Raw genomic sequence first — 17,089 nt, forward strand, 5'->3', positions numbered from 1 at the left:
CGGCTGCAAATCAGTAATCTGCCCTCCTGAACTCCCACCCATCAGCAGCATAGCATGACCTTAGAAAGCCAGCCTCCTCGTTCAGCCAAAACAAAGCTCTGCTTTACCCCATACTGCCTATCTTATTTACCTCTCATCTGCTCTGGTTACAGTTGACACCCACTCACTACTTAATGACATCTATGTTTGCAGAAAGCAAGGGTGCATCTTACACACTTTTCTACATCTGTGTCTTTTAGTAAATCCAGGTAGACAGCGGTGCTGAAGCAGCAGAACAAAACCTGAGTCCGGTGTGAACATATGAAGCTGCCTTCTACTGAATCAGACCCTTGGTCCATCAAAGTCAGTATTGTCTACTCAGACTGGCAGCGGCTCTCCAGGGTCTCAAGCAGAGCTTTTTCACATGCCTGGATCCTTTTTTCGTTGGAGATGCCGGGGATTGAACCTGGGACCTTCTGCTTACCAAGCAGATGCTCTGCCACTGAGCCACAGCCCCATTCATGGCTCTCCAGGGTCTCAAGCTGAGGTTTTTCACACCTATTTGCCTGGGCCCTATTTTGGAGATGCCAGGGATTGAACCTGGGACCTTCTGCTTACCAAGCAGATGCTCTGCCGCTGAGCCACCGTCCCTCCCCCTAGCGGCACCTTTAAGACCAACAAAGTTTTATTCAAGGCATAAGCTTATACCTTGAATAAAACTTTTAAGTGTCTGTTAGCATCATCCTAAGCAGAGTTGCACCCTTCAAGTCCATTGAAGTCAATAAGTTTAGAAGAGTCTAATCAGGCTCAGGATGTCACTCGTCAAGAGCCTGTCCTGTCTTTTGCTTCGAATCCCTGGAATAAGGCAGGCGGCTTCCTTTCCCCGTGAGCCTGACTAGAACGGGGGCAACGTCCAGAATAGCAGCGTTTTCCTGGAAGACTACTTGCTTCGAGGGGTGTGGCAGTCCAGCCTGACCCAGCGGCAAGCCCTGATTCCACATATGCCACCCCCTATCCCTTCCCATGCTGGAACCAGAAGGGGGCATGCAGCATCATTCTGCAGGCTAGATTTGACAAAGGGGCATCCAAGAGAAGGAACACACCAAGGCCCCAGCAGACAGATGGAAATCTTCATCGTGCCACTGTGGCCACGTAGGAGAAAGGAATTTTTAAAAGTATGACGGGAGTAAGGTTTTATGATGACAATTATAAATCAAGGAACATTTTAAAGTAGATGCTGAGCTGATATAATTCGGCACACTTCCGGTGATGTCAGGGGTGCGTGGCACAGGCAAATGAGTCGTGCTAATGAGCTCCGGCACCTCTTTTGTTACAAAATGACTCCTGCTATGGTTGAATTTGCCCCCATGCCCGGCCACTTATCCAGCCTTATGTATCAGATGCTGCATGAATGGGCCGCAGAATCGCAGGGAAAAAAACAGCCTTGATTTCGTAAGCATTCCAAGATCTGAACGAGACCCATTTCCAAGCAGGGGGGCACACGCTCCACCCACCGGAGTCACTCCTTTCCGGAGCCCCCCTGCTAAATTCCAAAGCAGAAATCGCATCTTCGAATTGCACACAACATCATCTTAACCTTCCTCCTCTTCACTACCGCAAACCACGAAACAATCGCGCTCCTGCCAACTCTGAGGACATTTAATCAAGGAAATGCAGCTTCCACAGATGGGATTAATCTGGCCAGGAGCAGGCTATGGCTCAGTAGCTGCCACCCCCCCTCCCCAGCCCCCTCCCACTCCTGCCCAGGCTGCCAAAAGGGAGGGAGGGTTTTGGAGCAAATAAGCTAGTAACTTTCCTTTCATTTGTCATTTGGAAATCACTGGAAAGGTTTCCAGCAGTGGCAAAGCGAAGCAGATGGGCACCAAAAAAAAGCTAGGAAATCATTTGTGTGCAAGGAGGGTGATTTTGTTAACTATTAATTCACTTGAATGAAAACCCTGCCATCTTCACAATGCAGAACCTTTTACTTTGCTTGTACTGCCAGCAGGCTGAATCGCCAAAGCCTGCCCCACTAACTCCCCAAGTGTGAAAGGATGTGAAGCTGCTACTGTCCACCCAATCTGGGGAGCACCAGGATCCATGTTGCTGCCTCTTACGAAGAGCTTACGCATAAATCTGACAACACATCCATAGGACAGAGCAGCATTAATGGAGAGACTGAGGCCGCAAGGAGCAGAGGCAGTCAATGATTCTGGGGCCCTGGGGAAAGTCCTGGATGGGGTCCCCAAATCACTGCCACCTCATTTACGCCCCAGTGCCAAGCAGAGGTGGCCTGTGAGATGGGCATGATCCACTGTCACTGGAAGCCAGCTACCCAAGCTCCAGATGGGGTGAGCACAGCTGACAGTAGGAGCCTGATCTGTTTTATTTTCTTCCTCTTAGAGCTGCACGGCTGGTGGGAGCATTCCCAACTTGGGGCCAGGACAGCTGCCCCAGTTGCTCTTTAGCTAAGGCCACTCCTGGCAAGGGGCCCAAATGGACCTCTAACAGACCAATGAACAAGCTGCTAAAGGTCTCACAAGTGTCTGATCCATGGCCATCCACCAGAACACAATGTTTCTTTTGGAGTCAAATTAAATGAGGTGGGAAAGATCTATGATGTTAGTTCCTTATTTTTTTTTGGCTTTGCTTCAGTGCAACTGCAGAAGATTCCAGATCTGAGAAGAGCAGTTTTATTTGTGTGTGAGTGTGAGTGTGAGTGTGTGTGTGTGTGTGGGGGGGTGTCTTTAACCGATCCTCTCTGTAGAACAAAGTTTGAGTTCAGTGGCACCTTCAAGACCAACAGTTCTATTCACGGTATAAGCTTTTGTGCGCAAGCACACTTCGTCAGGTATCTATCAGGTATGTTTCATCAGGCACACAAAAGCTAATACTGTTAATAAAACTTTGTTGGTCTTAAAGGTGCTACTGGACTCAAAACTTTTTTCTGCTGCTTCAGACCATCATGGCTACCCCACCTGAATCTATTCTCTCTGTGTTATTTTTCTTATAAAAATCCTTACCTGCCCATCTGCTTTCCTTCCCATGGGAAGGAAAGTTCTGAGTCCAGGCATCTTTTTTACCAGGAAGAAGGGCAATTTTTAGCAGGTAATGATCTATGGGGAAAGGATTCAGAATCCCCTTCTCAGCTCCAATCAAATGCGGACCCTCCCAATCTGCATTGAAGTAAAAAATATTCTTGAAAATCAAATCCAAGTGCCTGTTCTGTTAGTTTCACTGGGGATGGAGTTGAAACCTGCAAACATTCTAACTGTAACACATTTTTAGGAAGGCAACAAACAGAAAAGCAATGTTTAGATAATTGGGAGGGACGGTGGCTCAGTGGTAGAGCATCTGCTTGGGAAGCAGAAGGTCCCAGGTTCAATCCCTGGCATCTCCAAAAAAGGGTCCAGGCAAATAGGTGTGAAAAAACCTCAGCTTGAGACCCTGGAGAGCCGCTGCCAGTCTGAGAAGACAATACTGACTTTGATGGACCAAAGGTCTGATTCAGTATAAGGCAGCTTCATATGTTCTCATCCTCAGTTACTGGCCAATCAGTAATGATCTCCACTGTGACTAGTGTTCCCTCTCTGCTGTGTGCATGAGCAGCCAGTAATTAACACAGGGAGCCCCACACAGCTGCAATCTGGAGCTGTGCAGGGTATTGCACTGCCCATCACCCATTTGAAGATTACAGCAGCGATATTCTGCTCAGCAGGGGGTAAAATCAGAGGGAACGTTGACTGTGCCTGGACTCCACTTGCTCCTGGCTCTCCACCCTCAGGGTGCCTATCCGGACGACTCACAAATTGGCCAGGAACACATTCCAGCTCATAGGTCGCCCTTGTCTTTCTTTCCCAAGTTCTCCACCGGCATATGAGAGTGTGGGGTAAAACCATTTTCTGACCAACACACTCTGATTGGGCCAGTGTGTGGATTCAGGCCTCACTTTGCTTACACGAGCTGGCTTGGACAAGCTTATGCAAACATTTGGCAGTTTTCTAGTAAAGGTGACCAAAGGAAAACCACACAGCAAACCAAATAGGGCCAGGACTATACCTTCAAGGGATATAAGGTGGAGCTACAGGCAAAATCACAGTAATTCACCCAAGATGTAAAAGTCTGTACCTCGGATACTACTAATCTAAGCCATAAAGAATTAATAGCAGGAGCCAGGGTTTGTTCCACCAATCTCTGCAATGTTGTGACCATTCTATGGAGGCCAAAGGATAGTGTCCTAGACTGGAACAGGCACAGCAAATGCAGCTCTTTTCTAGTCCTCACTCGGATATCTACCAGTAAACCTTGGTCAGACTGAATGTTGAAAGTGATGAGTGAATCCACGGGATGCGTATCTAAAGAGACCATCTGATCAACAGCCCTGCAATATGGATAGAAGTGGGCTGTTCTGTCAGAATTGGGTATGAATGCAATGGGTTTCTGCCAGTTGGGTATGAAGGCAATGGTTGTCTATCTACAGAATGTTCCTGCTTGACATTGGCCCACCATGTGGGACAGGTGTCACCAGGATGCATGAGCCACTAAGCTTGTTGGGGAGACTCAATCATGTGCTAAATCAAAGGGGCCCATTTTGACTTTCCTGGAAACAATTCTGGGTCCATCATGGTTAACTAAGAGATCTTCTCTTTTAAGGGGTCAATGGAGTTCTTCCACCTCCTCTGATGTCCATATATCCATCTAAAGACACGCCGCTGCTCACACCATTCTTCTGAGTGATTCATACGTATGTTTGGGACCTCCAAGGCCCCTATTGCATTGCATAGTTGAGAATGGTCCTAGGCATGAAAGGCCCAATATACAGAAGACCTTTTGTCAGGAGAATAAGAGCACTTTGCTTTACAACACTGTTATTGATAGTTCTGTAGTGTGGCTAGCACCTGCATCTATGGAGCCATTCTTCCAACAGGACCACATATTCTGCTGGTTCCACTCTGAGATTGGCATTTGTTGCTACCTAGCTCCCTTCCAGGTGAGGGCAACTAGGCCTCCTGTACAATAGCAGCAGATGAGATCAAAAAGTGCAAACTCCAAGGAGTCCCAAGGAGTCATCTGCTAAATGGCAAGCAAGCTAGTTTGTAGTATAAATCCCACTGATTGGGGTGCAGCAATCTCCCATAGCTGGAGATCCTTCAAGGCCTGGTTAAAACATTTAACCAGCCTATGCACCTGTGAATGATAGAGGTGAATATTTGGTTCATGTTCAGCAGTTTATGTAATTATTTCACCAAAGATGATTTGAAGGGTGTGAGCTAGTCCTACATCTGATGAACTAAACTCTGCATTTATGCTGGAATAACTTTGATTCATCATTAAGTAGTCACTGGATTTCAGTATTTAATTTTGCTTAGCCTGCTAGTATTTCCCAAGGCTGGCCAGCAATAGTGAACATATGAGCCAGATTTTGATGACTCTCAAAGTTCCCATCTTCCACAGAAGGAAGATGCAAGTTGTTTGATCACCAGTGACCAATAGATGTGGATGATGCCAAAATATATAGGGCAGGAGTCCCACAAAATCTATTGCATGGTGACCAAAGTGTGTGTCTTGGGGGTGGGGGGGGACCCTAAACTCAATAGCTGCAAGCATTCAGGATGACAGAAAGAAATCCTGAATACCCTGGAAAAGAGAAGTGAAAATGTTCTAAGGAATGGCCTTGAGTTGTACTGTTTATGGTTCTGATACCCCATACTGATGACTGTGGATCACAGCCATCATGTAATGGCAGTTTCCAGCACCTACCAGCAACTGGCAGAATTCCTCCAGGATCTCACTTGCTGTGTGATCCTTCACCAAGATCCTGTGTGCTTCTCAGCTAGGGACAGACATCTGCTCTTCAGATGTCCATCTTTTTACTTTCAGTCTCTGCAGTTTCCCTTTGGAGTTGGTTCAAGGTTTCAACTGTCTCCTATGTCACCTTAAGTTTGACGTCTTGGTTCTCATGTTCCCTGGGCGGTGGATCGAGTTTCTCCCTAGTCAGTTCATTTGTTGATCCTTGCGGGTGTTCCTGGTTCTTCATGCTCTCCCAGAAGCACGTCAGGAACACATGAAGCTGCCCTTGGTCTATCAAAGTCGGTATTGTCTACTCAGACTGGCAGCAGTTCTCCAGAGTCTCATGCTGAGGTCTTTCATATCACCTACAGCCTGCATCTCTTAACTGGAGATACCAGGGACTGCTGAACCTAGGACCTTCTGCATGCCAAGCAGATGCTCTGCCACGGAGCCACAGCCCCTCCCATAAGCTAGGCTCAGTTGTCTCAATCATACATTATTTTCTAGCAAACAGATGGCCTCTTTCAGTGTTTCTGGCTTATTGTGCATCACCCAGACTCAGGCTGGGTCAATGCAATCTAAAACAGTAGTCCCAGTAGCACCTTCCTGGCCAGGAATATCTCTCACTGGTTTAAAACACTTCAAGAGAACTTCACAAGTTGTTCAAGAGAAGCTGTCCTTCTAGAACAGCAAAGCCTAGAAACATTGACTGCGGGATTCCTCAGAGACCTCACTGTAGCCTAGGATTTCCTCCTGGAGACCTTCACAGTCATCTCAATCCCATACCAGCTGGATTTGGAACACAGCCTTGGCAACACCAACCCAAAAGGTGCCCAGAATCCAGCCCCTGCTATACAGGAGGCCACCAGCCTGCTCAACAGTCTTCTCAAATGTACACAGGAAGCTGTTGTCCCTACACCACTCTACCTGAATGCTTCAGCCTGGAGTGATATGAGGTGAGCTGTGCTGATCATTTTACATCATTATCTGCCCTACACTGCCACCAGCTCGTCCAGGGGCCAGTCCTGGTGTTAGACCAGCCTGGGCCAACTGGGACAGGTTTATGTACAACTGTGTGTGGGCAAACTCAGGACGCCTGTATTTCCCAACTCAACACATGCCCAGTTACAGAAGTCCAGGCCTTGCTTTGCTGCTTCCATGCCCCAGTTCTTTGGAGGCCTAAGCCCTAAGAGGGGAGGGGTTGTGCTCCACCCCAGTCCTTCTCCTCTGTGCCCTGCTGCTCTACTCAGGAGTAGGCTTGGCTGCAGAAAGGCTTAAATGCACAAGTCCTGCTGCCAGCTTGGGGTGGGTCCCGTTCCCTCCTGCATCTTGGAAATTGACTCACCACCTCTCTCGCAGCAAGATTTGTCATGACTGATCAGGTTGCCTGGGCAACACAGGCACCACCTTCTGCACGCTGCTGTGCCAAAGCTCTGAGCCTCAGTATGAAGCCCACAGGTCACCCCCCCTCCCCGATGATGGGGAGGGATGTATCAGCCCTCCACTGTTTGAGACTGTTTGGCAAGTGAGTGGAAAGGAGACTTGGGCAGAGTTCCCAGAGCAGAGATCCTCAGCGTTCCCCTGGTTGTTCCCTTTGCTTTCCCAGCCCTCCACAGTCAGAGAACTGGTCAGATTTCCTCAGCCATGCCTAGGCTCAGAGGAGCAAGGGGGGGGGGGCGACGTTTCACTCCCTGCCTGAGGCCGCTCACCTGCTTGAATTCTCAGTTGCAATGCAGTCCCTTGAATAGGGAAATCTGGGTGATTTCACAAAGCAGAAGGGAAAGCTGCCGGGATCCATGCCAAAATGTAAGGATCTGGATCCCGTCTCCATTTCCTGAGGTTCAGCCACAGGACAAGGCCACAATGGATCCCAGGAAGAGAAGTTCAATATGGTTTGCCTTCAGCTCTTTCTGACAGCTTCCAGAAGTCCGGCCTCAGGAGTCAGCCCCACTGATGCCTCACAGATAAATAGCCCCCCGAATTCCGACGCTGGCTCTTCTTGGGCTGCCAGGCTACACACACCTCCTCGGGAACGAATTCCACTGAAGCTGGTGGACCGGCGGTGCTCGGAGCCTGACAGCCATCCCAGGCTTGCCTCGCTCTTCGGCAGATGCTCAAACCTTTTAAAAGTTTCATGGGAGAAGGGGAGGAGTTTCCCCAGCAGCTGCCCTGCAGGCGGGTCGCCCTCCCAAGGGAGCTTGGAAACCCTGCCCTCCTTTCCCCACAAGTGAGGCTGCACAGGGCTGAGTGCCGCCCTTCAGCACCAGGGCCAGGAGCCTGAGAGGCAGAGCCTGCAAGGGATCCCAGAACGAGGGGAGCCTGGAACGGCTTTGAAAGCCTCATCTCTTGGGAGGAGGAGTAAGAGCCATCCATGCCCAGTAGGCCTGCCAGCTTTGGGACTGCAAAGCAGCTGCGGGTGGGGAGAAGCGAGGGGGGGGGGGGACCGTTTAACCCCCTTCTCGCCGGTGGGGCGCCCCCCTCCCCTCAACCCCATCCCTCCTGCCACGGGCACCGTCCCCAGAGCCTTTCCTGGTTGGCCCCGAACAACCGGGCGGGGGCGCGCCTGCGACGCGGCGGGGGGGCGCTCCCCGGGAGGGAAGAAGGCCCGGTTGCCACCCTCCCCCGCCCAGCCCGGCAGCCCCGAGGAAGGCGAAGGAAGAGGGAAGGGCGGCCCGCTCTCACCGTCGCAGTTGACCAGGATGATGGCCAGCATGTAGTCTTTGCCCAGCATGGCCTCCAAGGCAGGCGCGCAGCAGCCCCGGCCGGCGGCAGCAGCAGCAGCAGGAGGAGGAGGAGGAGGGAGGAGCCGAGGGCGGAGCCTGAAGCGGCTGAACAAAGCAGGAGTCAAGCGGCACCTTTAAAACCAACCTATTTGCATTCAGAACGGAAGCGTTCGCTCTAAAGAAAAACCGGTTGCTCTTAAAGGGGCCGCTTGACTCCTGCTTTGCGGAAAGGCCGACTGGCCGGGCGGGCTGGCTGGCAGGCAGGATCTCTGCATCGAGGCTTGGCCTCTCTGGGGCCCAGGGCGGAAGCGCCCCCCGTCCCGTGGTGGGGTTTTCAAGGCAGGAGACGTGCCGAGGTGGGCTCCCCGCTCAGCACCCCGGCCGGGCTCCTCCAACACACGCAGCTGCCTTGTGCTGAACTCCAGCAGAGCCTCGGGGGCCATCGGAGCCAGCGCTGGCTACTCGGACCGACTGCGGCTCTCTTGGGTCTCACCTCACTTGCCTGGGCCGGCCCGGCCCTTTTTGGGCTGGAGGTGGCGGGGATTGAACCCGGGACCTTCTGCATGCCGAGGAGACGCTCTGCCACGGAGCCACCTTGCGACGTTCTAACCAGGGCCGAGCCCACGCTGCTTAGCTGCCCAGCTCTAGGTCAGGCCTGCAGCTGGAGAACCTAGGGTTGCCAATCCCCAGGTGGGGGCAGGGGATCCGCCGGTTTGGAGGCCCTCCCCCCTCTTCAGGGTTATCAGAAAGCGGGGGGAGGGGAGTTAAATGTCTGCTGGGAACTCTGTTATTCCATATGGAGATTTATCCCCCTAGAAAATCATGGAGAATTGATCCACGGGTATCTGGGGCTCTGTTTTTTGGGGGTAGAGGCACCAAATTTTCAATATAACATCTAGTGCCTCTCCCCAAAATACCCCCCAAGTTTCAAAAAGATTGGCCCAGGGGGTCCAATTCTATGAGCCCCAAAAGAAGGTGCCCCTATCTTTCATGATTTCCTATGGAAGGAAGGCATTGAAAAGGTGTGCCGTCCCTTTAAATGTGATGGCCAGAACTCCCTTTGGAGCTCAATTATGCTTGTCACAGCCTTGATCTTTGCTCCACCCCTGTCTCCTGGCTCCACCCCCAAAGTCTCCTGGCTCCACCCACAAAGTCCCCAGATATTTCTTGAATTGGACTTGGCAACCCTAGTAGAACCCTCCCAGGGAGGCCAGTGCTGCTGAGTTCAGACGTGGCTCGCTGGTTGGTGCACTGAAGTCAGTGGCCTCACTCACCGGCACATGAACCTATGAAGCTGCCTTCTACTGAATCCGACCTTTGGTTCATCAAAGTCAGTATTGTCTACTCAGACTGGCAGCGGCTCTCCAGGGTCTCAAGCTGAGGTTTTTCATGCCTACTTGCCTGGACCCTTTTGAGTTGGAGATGCTGGGGATTGAACCTGGGACCTTCTGCTTACCAAGCAGATGCTCTACCACTGAGCCACTGTCCCTCCTGAGGCCAGGCTGTTCGTCCCAGGCCGCTTGGCACCTCTCATCAGCACTCTCCGACAGCCACGATACAGGCACCAAAGCATGCCAAAGAGGCCCTGGCCAGGTGGGCCAAGTGGTTCCATGGAAAGTCATACCTGCTCGGGCAGGTGGGGGAGCACTCAAAGGCCCAAGTAGACGAGGGGGGTGGGGGTGGGCTGTGGTTCAGTTGCAACATAAGCAGCGATGAGGCATTTGGCGGTGGCGCTCGAGGAACAAAGGCGCCCAGTTAACATAAACTAACAATCACCAGACCCCAAATTGTGCATCTTTTAATCTGCTAACAAACACCTCCATGATTTGGCATAATTCACTGCCCAATCTCTCTATATTTAGGACTGTTGGTCATTCCATCCTATTGTTTGATGAAGGGTGCTTCTAGCACATGAAAGCTTCCGTTCTGAATAAAACTTTGTTGGGCTTAAAGGTACAACTTGACTCCTACTTTGTTCTATTGCTTCAGACCAGGGCTGGCCAAACTGTGGCTCGGAAGCCACGTGTGGCTCTTTCACACACATTGTGTGGCACTTGAAGCCCCCACTGCCCTGTTGGCTGGCTTAGAGGAGGCATTTGTCTCTTTACATCACTTCTCCAAGTCAAGCTAGCTGGCAGCTTGGAGAATGAAGTTGAAGTTGCTTTCTTTCCACCTCCCTCCTTCCCTGTCTTGTGTCTCTCAGACATCTGACATTTATTCTATGTGGCTCTTACGTTAAGCAAGTTTGGCCATCCCTGCTTCAAACCAACACGGCTGCCCACTTGGATCTAAGCGCGCTTATAGTGGCGGACGGAGGCGGGCAGCCTAAAAGCGGGTGCAGCAATCAATCTCCGAGACAGCCGCCGTTTCCTCCCCTGCCTAGCCGCCTTCTCGTCCTCCTCATCTCTTTGACCCCGGGGGGAGCCTGAAACCTACACAAAATCCCGGAGAACCAAGGAAGCCCTGAGGCGCCACTGCTCTGGGACCGCCTGGCGCGCGCCTTCTTCTTAAGTGACGTCAGGAAGCACATGGCTGGGAAGAGCGAGGGATGACGCGCATTGCACCGCGCATGCTCCAACGGAAGCGGAAGCAGCGTCATATTCTGCGAGGAAGATGGCGGACGATAAGGTAAGGAGCCGGGAAGAGGCGAGGTTGGAAGTTCCCGGTGCGGGTTGGGGGCAAGCCCCAGAGGAAAGAGCAGCCTTGGACGGGGCGAACGGTGGGAGGAGAACGCGGGCCTTGCCGTCGGGCGGGAACCCGGTGATAGATGGAGCCTTCGCTGGCAAATCACCCCCGCGGTGAAAGCTCACTGGGCGAGTTTGAGCCACTTGCCTCCTTCTGGCTTAACCTGTCTCAGGGTTGTTGGGAAGATAAAATGGGGGACAGGAGAATGATGAGAGGTCCTTTGGGTCCCCATTGGACAGCAAGTGGGATGTCAGTGATGTATTTATAGGTGGAGATGGGGGTGGGGAGGTTGGCTGATGGGTGGGAAAGAGAAGAAGATGATGATATTGGATTTATATCCCGCCCTCCACTCCGAAGAGTCTCAGAGCGGCTCACAATCTCCTTTACCTCCCCCCCCCCCACAACAGACACCCTGTGAGGTAGATGAATATCCTACCCTCCACTCCTAAGAGTCCCAGAGCAGCTCACAATCTCCTTTACCTCCCCCCACCGCAACAGACACCCTGTGAGGTAGATGATGATATTAGATTTATATCCCGCCCTCCACTCCGAAGAGTCTCAGAGCGGCTCACAATCTCCTTTATCTTCCTCCCCCACAACAGACACCCTATGAGGTGGGTGGGGCTGGAGAGGGCTCTCCCAGCAGCTGCCCTTTCAAGGACAACCTCTGCCAGAGCTATGGCTGACCCAAGGCCATGCTAGCAGGTGCAAGTGGAGGAGTGGGGAATCAAACCCGGTTCTCCCAGATAAGAGTCCGTGCACTTAACCACTGCACCAAACTGGCTCTCCATACCAAACTGGTGAAGGGAAGGGGAAGGGAAGGGAAGAGAGTATGGGGACTGTCAGGAGGATGGGAAGTGGAAATAGTGGAGGAGGGAATATTGGGGAAATGGAAAATCCTTGTGTGGGCCCCCTGTGTGTCCCCTGTTTAGCAGTTAAGTGTGCGAACTCTTATCTGGGAGAACCGGGTTTGATTCCCCACTCCTCCACTTACAGCTGCTGGAATGGCCTTGGGTCAGCCATAGCTCTCGCAGGAGTTGTCTTTGAAAGGGCAGCTGCTGTAAGAGCCCTCTCAGCCCCACCCACCTCGCAGAGTGTCTGTTGTGGGGGGAGAAGATACAGGAGATTGTAAGCTGCTCTGAGTCTCTGATTCAGAGAGAAGGGCAGGGTATAAATCTGCAGTCGTCATCTTATATACCTGATAGATGTAACTGAATGACAATTTTTCATCTATAGACATTCGGAAAATAAACTTTGTGTGAAAGGTTTCCAACATATAAATAAGGTATCAGCATTTTGTGTGTGTACACACAGCAATGGATATCCAGTTTTTTAACCTTTGGGTCAGGGACAACAGAGCGAAAGTATCTGAAGTGGTATGGAAGTTGTGGCAAGAGAAAAAAGATTGCTTACAATCTTAACACTTTGTCTGCTGTAACAAACCTATTAAAATGCATGTGTGCACACTATTTGCAATATGGAATTTTGTTTCCAATATATAGGACTCTCTGCCAAAGCTGAAGGATCTTGCTTTTTTGAAGGATCAGTTGGCAAACCTGCAGCAAAGAGTGGAAAATGAGGTGCAAACTGGAGTAGGACAGGTAAGGGGGGAATTCCTCAATGATTTATTTGTGAAAACTTTTTTAAATCAATATTTTACTAAGTCCATGATCCCAGTAACTTAGAGTGGAACAATTGTATTTCCAGAAAAACTCCAATGTTTTATTTTCTGTGTTACACTTGGAGAATATTGAAGCTATATGTATGGTTCCCTATCCTATGGTGACAAAATTATGCCAGCTTCGATAATATAATCCCATACAGTAGGAAACAGGTAAACTGTGAGAACATGCCCCTTTGTGATTTCTTTTTTGTTGTTGTTGTTGAAATCACTGTCTCATCTGCTTGTTTTTGCTTTTCTTACAGGAAGGCTCCTTGCTGGCATCTCCATTTTTCAAAGGGTTCCTTGCTGGGTATGTTGTAGCCAAATTGCGCTCTTCAGCAGTCTTGGGATTTTTAGTGGGGACTTGTTCTGGAGTGTATGTTGCTCAAACCTATGCAATCCCTAATGTGGAGAAGACAATCAAAGAGTTCTTCAGGTCATTCAGGAAAGGACCAGACTGAAAGACTCTCCTTTGTGTAGTAGTGCACTCTAGGAACTCCTCTTTGTGTTTTAGAATTTTTAGACCATTTCATTGCTTGCAAAAGTCATAGGCATTTGGTTACTCCAGCTCCCATTTCAGCATTCATGTCCATTGGGAATGTTTTATATCGGGCAAGTTTCAGCAGGTCTGATTATAATTATTCTCAGTCTTTGTATCATGAAAGTGATAGTTGCAGCTTCAGCCATACTAGGGTGCTTTTGGACTATCAGCTTGGGCTGCTATGTTTCTTTTCTTGCCTTCGCTGTCTATTGAACTGAAGGCTCACCATTATTGCCTGCTGATGGCTCTGGAAACTGACATATACCCCTGACTCAAGAAATGCAGTTTGCATAGTTCACACATGAGGTCACTTTCCCCCTAATTATGTGGAAGTATTATACCCAAATGTAAGTGACTAGTTCATGTCTTACTGACTTGATTCATTGGGCATGTAATGTGAGTCCTTTCTTACCCCCACTCTGGAAGATAATGTTTTAAGAAGTACCAAGACAAATCCTGTGCCCTTTCCAATAAAACGTTAGAGACTGATGCAGTCCTTGTTTCCAGTGCTTCACAGAAATGGTCTTTGAGAACACTTGTTGTGTTCGTAAACTAGTCAGATCTGCAGCTTCTACGGTACTTAAGAAGGTCCTGTGGGGGCTGATGCTTCTCTTGTCTGTTGTCATCTACGGCTCTCATGCACCACTTTTGACTCTCTGTAAGGACAATGGGAAGATCCCATTCAGTGCCTCGTCTGTGGTGGTTTTGATTGAGCTGACCAAGCTGGTGCTCTCCCTGGTTTTTCTACTGATCTGGGACTGGAAGCAGTTAAGAGTCTCTGTGTCATGGCGACAAGTGGCTCCTTTTGCTCTCTCAGCACTGTTGTATGCAGCCAACAACAACTTAGTGGTCCATATGCAACTGTTCATGGATCCTAGCACCTACCAGGTGCTGAGCAACTTGAAAATTGGCAGCACTGCCCTCCTTTACAGTGTGTTCTTGCACCAAAGACTAACGACCCGTAAGTGGGGAGCCCTCTTCATGCTGACAGCTGCTGGGGTGTTGTATACCTACGGAGGACTCCAGGATCTTCATGACTCTCCTGCCTCTGACATGGAGCTGCATATCACGCCTGTTGGCCTTCTGCTGATTTCTCTGTACTGTATGATCTCTGGCCTTTCTGCTGTCTACACCGAAGTTATCCTGAAGACGCAGGATCTGCCTCTCAACCTCCAAAACCTATTTCTTTATTTTTTTGGTGTTTTGCTGAATGTGGCCATCCACCTGTTAAGCGCTTCAGCCACTGGGTACCTGGAGGGTTTCTCATTATGGGTGCTGCTAGTTATTTGCAGCCAAGCACTAAATGGTTTGATCATGTCTGTGGTGATGAAGCACAGCAATAACATCACCAGACTTTTTGTGATCTCCGCCTCTGTGATCGTGAATGCCTTTCTCTCTGTCCTGTTGTTCAGCCTTCACCTCACTGCCTTTTTCTTCTTTTCTGTGCTGCTCATTGGCTTGGCTGTTCACTTGTATTACGGAGCCAAATAGCTGAAGGGAAACCACTGTTGGGGAAGCTGACCGTGTACTGTTCATGCAAAAGTGTCAGTAGCTGTGGCCATATGATCAGCTTTCCTTCCTTACACAGCTTACTTTCTGTCTTCTGACTGGTTTAAAGGCACCTCTATTGGATTCCTTCTCTGTAAAACTGGAGAAAAGTTTTAGTACACTGTGGCTCATACCAGCCCATGCTTTGACTAATCACGTTATTAGCTACGGGGCATGGTGTGAGGAAACAGAAGATAACTACACGGGAGCTCATTTTTCTGGTGTCGTTATGAAGAGTTGCCTAAGGAGGCAGGAGAGAGGAAAGCTGCCTGGTGCATTAACATGGGATTCTGAACATAGCTGGAGGTACCCCAAAAGTAGCCAGAGCAATGCATCTTCCATGGCTAAGTATTTTCCAGAATCTGACTTTGAAGCATTTCCTGGGTCTACTAAGAGGAACTGTTCTTACTTTTACACCTTTGTATGTGGTGTGAGGGCCAAAAGGAACTCTGTTTTTAGACAATATCAGTATAATCGCATTCACTTAGGAAAGGGTCATTTGAATGAACTTAAGAGACTTCTGCATGGAGGGTATTTTGCCTCAACATCTCTCTTCCTCCAGAAGCCCTGATTTAGCCCAATGTGGCGACAAAGTGCCTTTTGGAAATTTTATTCTACTGTGATGTTTGTTGTGGTCTGTTCCTGAAGGAAGCTGTCACTGGAAGAGATTGCCTGGGAAACTGATGATCTCAGATTCCCATAACAGAATATCTAAAAGCCAGCAGTTTCTTGTTGCTTTCTCTCCCTAAAATATCTTCCTGTATACCATGCTTTTTTCATCTGTCTAGAAGCTAAATTCATAATCCTTCCTGGATAAGCAGCTCCATAGTCCACTCATGCTTATTATACACGACTAAATGTCTCTTCATTAGAACTGGGCCCTTGGGCATTGAGACTGCCGTGTGGTGCTACTGGTGTCCAAGAAACAGACCCCTGTTAGAAGTTCTTCCTGATTCATACAGTCATGATATCAGTAGCATTTTTCCATTTATCCAGCTGGGATCTCCCCTGCCCCTTCTGCCTCCTCAGCAAATGCTGCAGTTTTCCCTTCTGCTGTCACCAGATCAAGTATTCAGGAATGTTCTGTTTATTTGCTTCCTATGGGTGGGTGGGGGTGTCTCTTGCTATGCTAAGTTAACCAACTTCATGTGCGCACTGTCAGTATCCAAGGATGGGTGACTCTGGACTTCAGGCTGGGACTACCCTGGTTCCTTCATTGCCATTAGCTCATTTGGGGATGGGGTGGCTACTACCTAAGAAGTGTTGGTTGATCAATATATGTATAAGCTCAGGTGCAACTAGTGTCAATTCAGTATACCAAACAATGCCTAATCTGGATGTAAAAGATTAAACCTCATTCCAGTTTACTTGATTGTGTATTCTTTTTGTCTTGTGATCTTCACTCGTCACCAAGGATGAAGTCAGTTCTGCCATAATATGGGATCATCTTTATAAAGAAACCCCAGCAGCAGCAACCCCAGCGGAATGCTATGGTGGAAGTTGTCAACTGCACAGATTTTCCCAGGGCTAATTTCCTGAGCCAGGCCCCAAAACATTTGAGTATTCCCTTGGGCCCTTGAATGCTTTTGAAAGGGAATCCTGGCCTCTGCCGTCAATGCTCGGTGGAGGTTTTCCTCCAGAAAAAAAATTAAAGATCCTCTAAAATTTCAGCTGGAGTTTAGTGATGGAAGTTATTTTGTGTGTTTAAACTACAGGCTGTGCAAGCTGAGGTGTTAGGAGGAAAGGAAAGCGGGTCTGCCCCTCAATACAGATAGAATAATACGAGTTAGAAGGGACCTCCAGGGTCATTTAGTCCAACCCCCTGCACAATGCAGGAAATTCACAAATACCCCCCCCCCCCCAAAAAAAAAACTCAGTGACCACTGCTCTATGCCTAGAAGATGGCAAAAAACCCTCCGGGATTCATGGACAAACTAGCCTGGAGAAAAATTGCTGACTGACCCCAAACTGGCAATCAGCATTTCCCTGGGCGTGTAAGAAAGGGCTGCGATAACTATGCACTGATGCAACCCTTCCTGTCTTACCTCTCATGATCTGCCTAAGTTCACAGAATCAGCATTGCTGTCAGATGGCCGTCTAACCTCTGCTTAAAAACCTCCAAAGGAGAGCCCACCACCTCCCAAGGGAGCCTGTTCCACT

At 49.5% G+C, this 17,089-nt stretch overlaps 3 protein-coding genes across 3 annotated transcripts in view; 2 read left to right on the top strand and 1 right to left on the bottom strand.

Moving 5' to 3' along the window:
* APBB3 (amyloid beta precursor protein binding family B member 3) overlaps window positions 1–8,550 on the bottom strand; it is a 32,333-nt gene extending 23,783 nt beyond the window's left edge. The window contains exon 1 of the mRNA XM_060253970.1: window positions 8,452–8,550. Coding sequence (XP_060109953.1) covers window positions 8,452–8,500 — 49 coding nt within the window. The 5' untranslated portion in view covers window positions 8,501–8,550. The remainder of the gene's footprint in view (window positions 1–8,451) is intronic.
* Window positions 8,551–11,032: 2,482 nt separating this feature from the next.
* Window positions 11,033–13,870, top strand: SLC35A4 (solute carrier family 35 member A4). The gene is made up of 3 exons (XM_060253921.1): window positions 11,033–11,120; window positions 12,680–12,778; window positions 13,104–13,870. The coding sequence occupies exons 1-3, from the start codon at window positions 11,106–11,108 to the stop codon at window positions 13,299–13,301; spliced, it is 312 nt and encodes a 103-aa protein (XP_060109904.1). The 5' UTR covers window positions 11,033–11,105; the 3' UTR covers window positions 13,302–13,870.
* A 30-nt stretch (window positions 13,871–13,900) lies between these two features.
* On the top strand, window positions 13,901–16,296 carry LOC132582375 (probable UDP-sugar transporter protein SLC35A4). The gene has a single exon (XM_060253920.1). The coding sequence runs from the start codon at window positions 13,901–13,903 to the stop codon at window positions 14,870–14,872; it is 972 nt and encodes a 323-aa protein (XP_060109903.1). The 3' UTR covers window positions 14,873–16,296.
* Window positions 16,297–17,089: the final 793 nt, after the last annotated feature.

Source organism: Heteronotia binoei, chromosome 14, assembly GCF_032191835.1.
Source record: "Heteronotia binoei isolate CCM8104 ecotype False Entrance Well chromosome 14, APGP_CSIRO_Hbin_v1, whole genome shotgun sequence".
In the NCBI taxonomy this organism is placed as follows: Eukaryota; Metazoa; Chordata; class Lepidosauria; order Squamata; family Gekkonidae; genus Heteronotia; species Heteronotia binoei.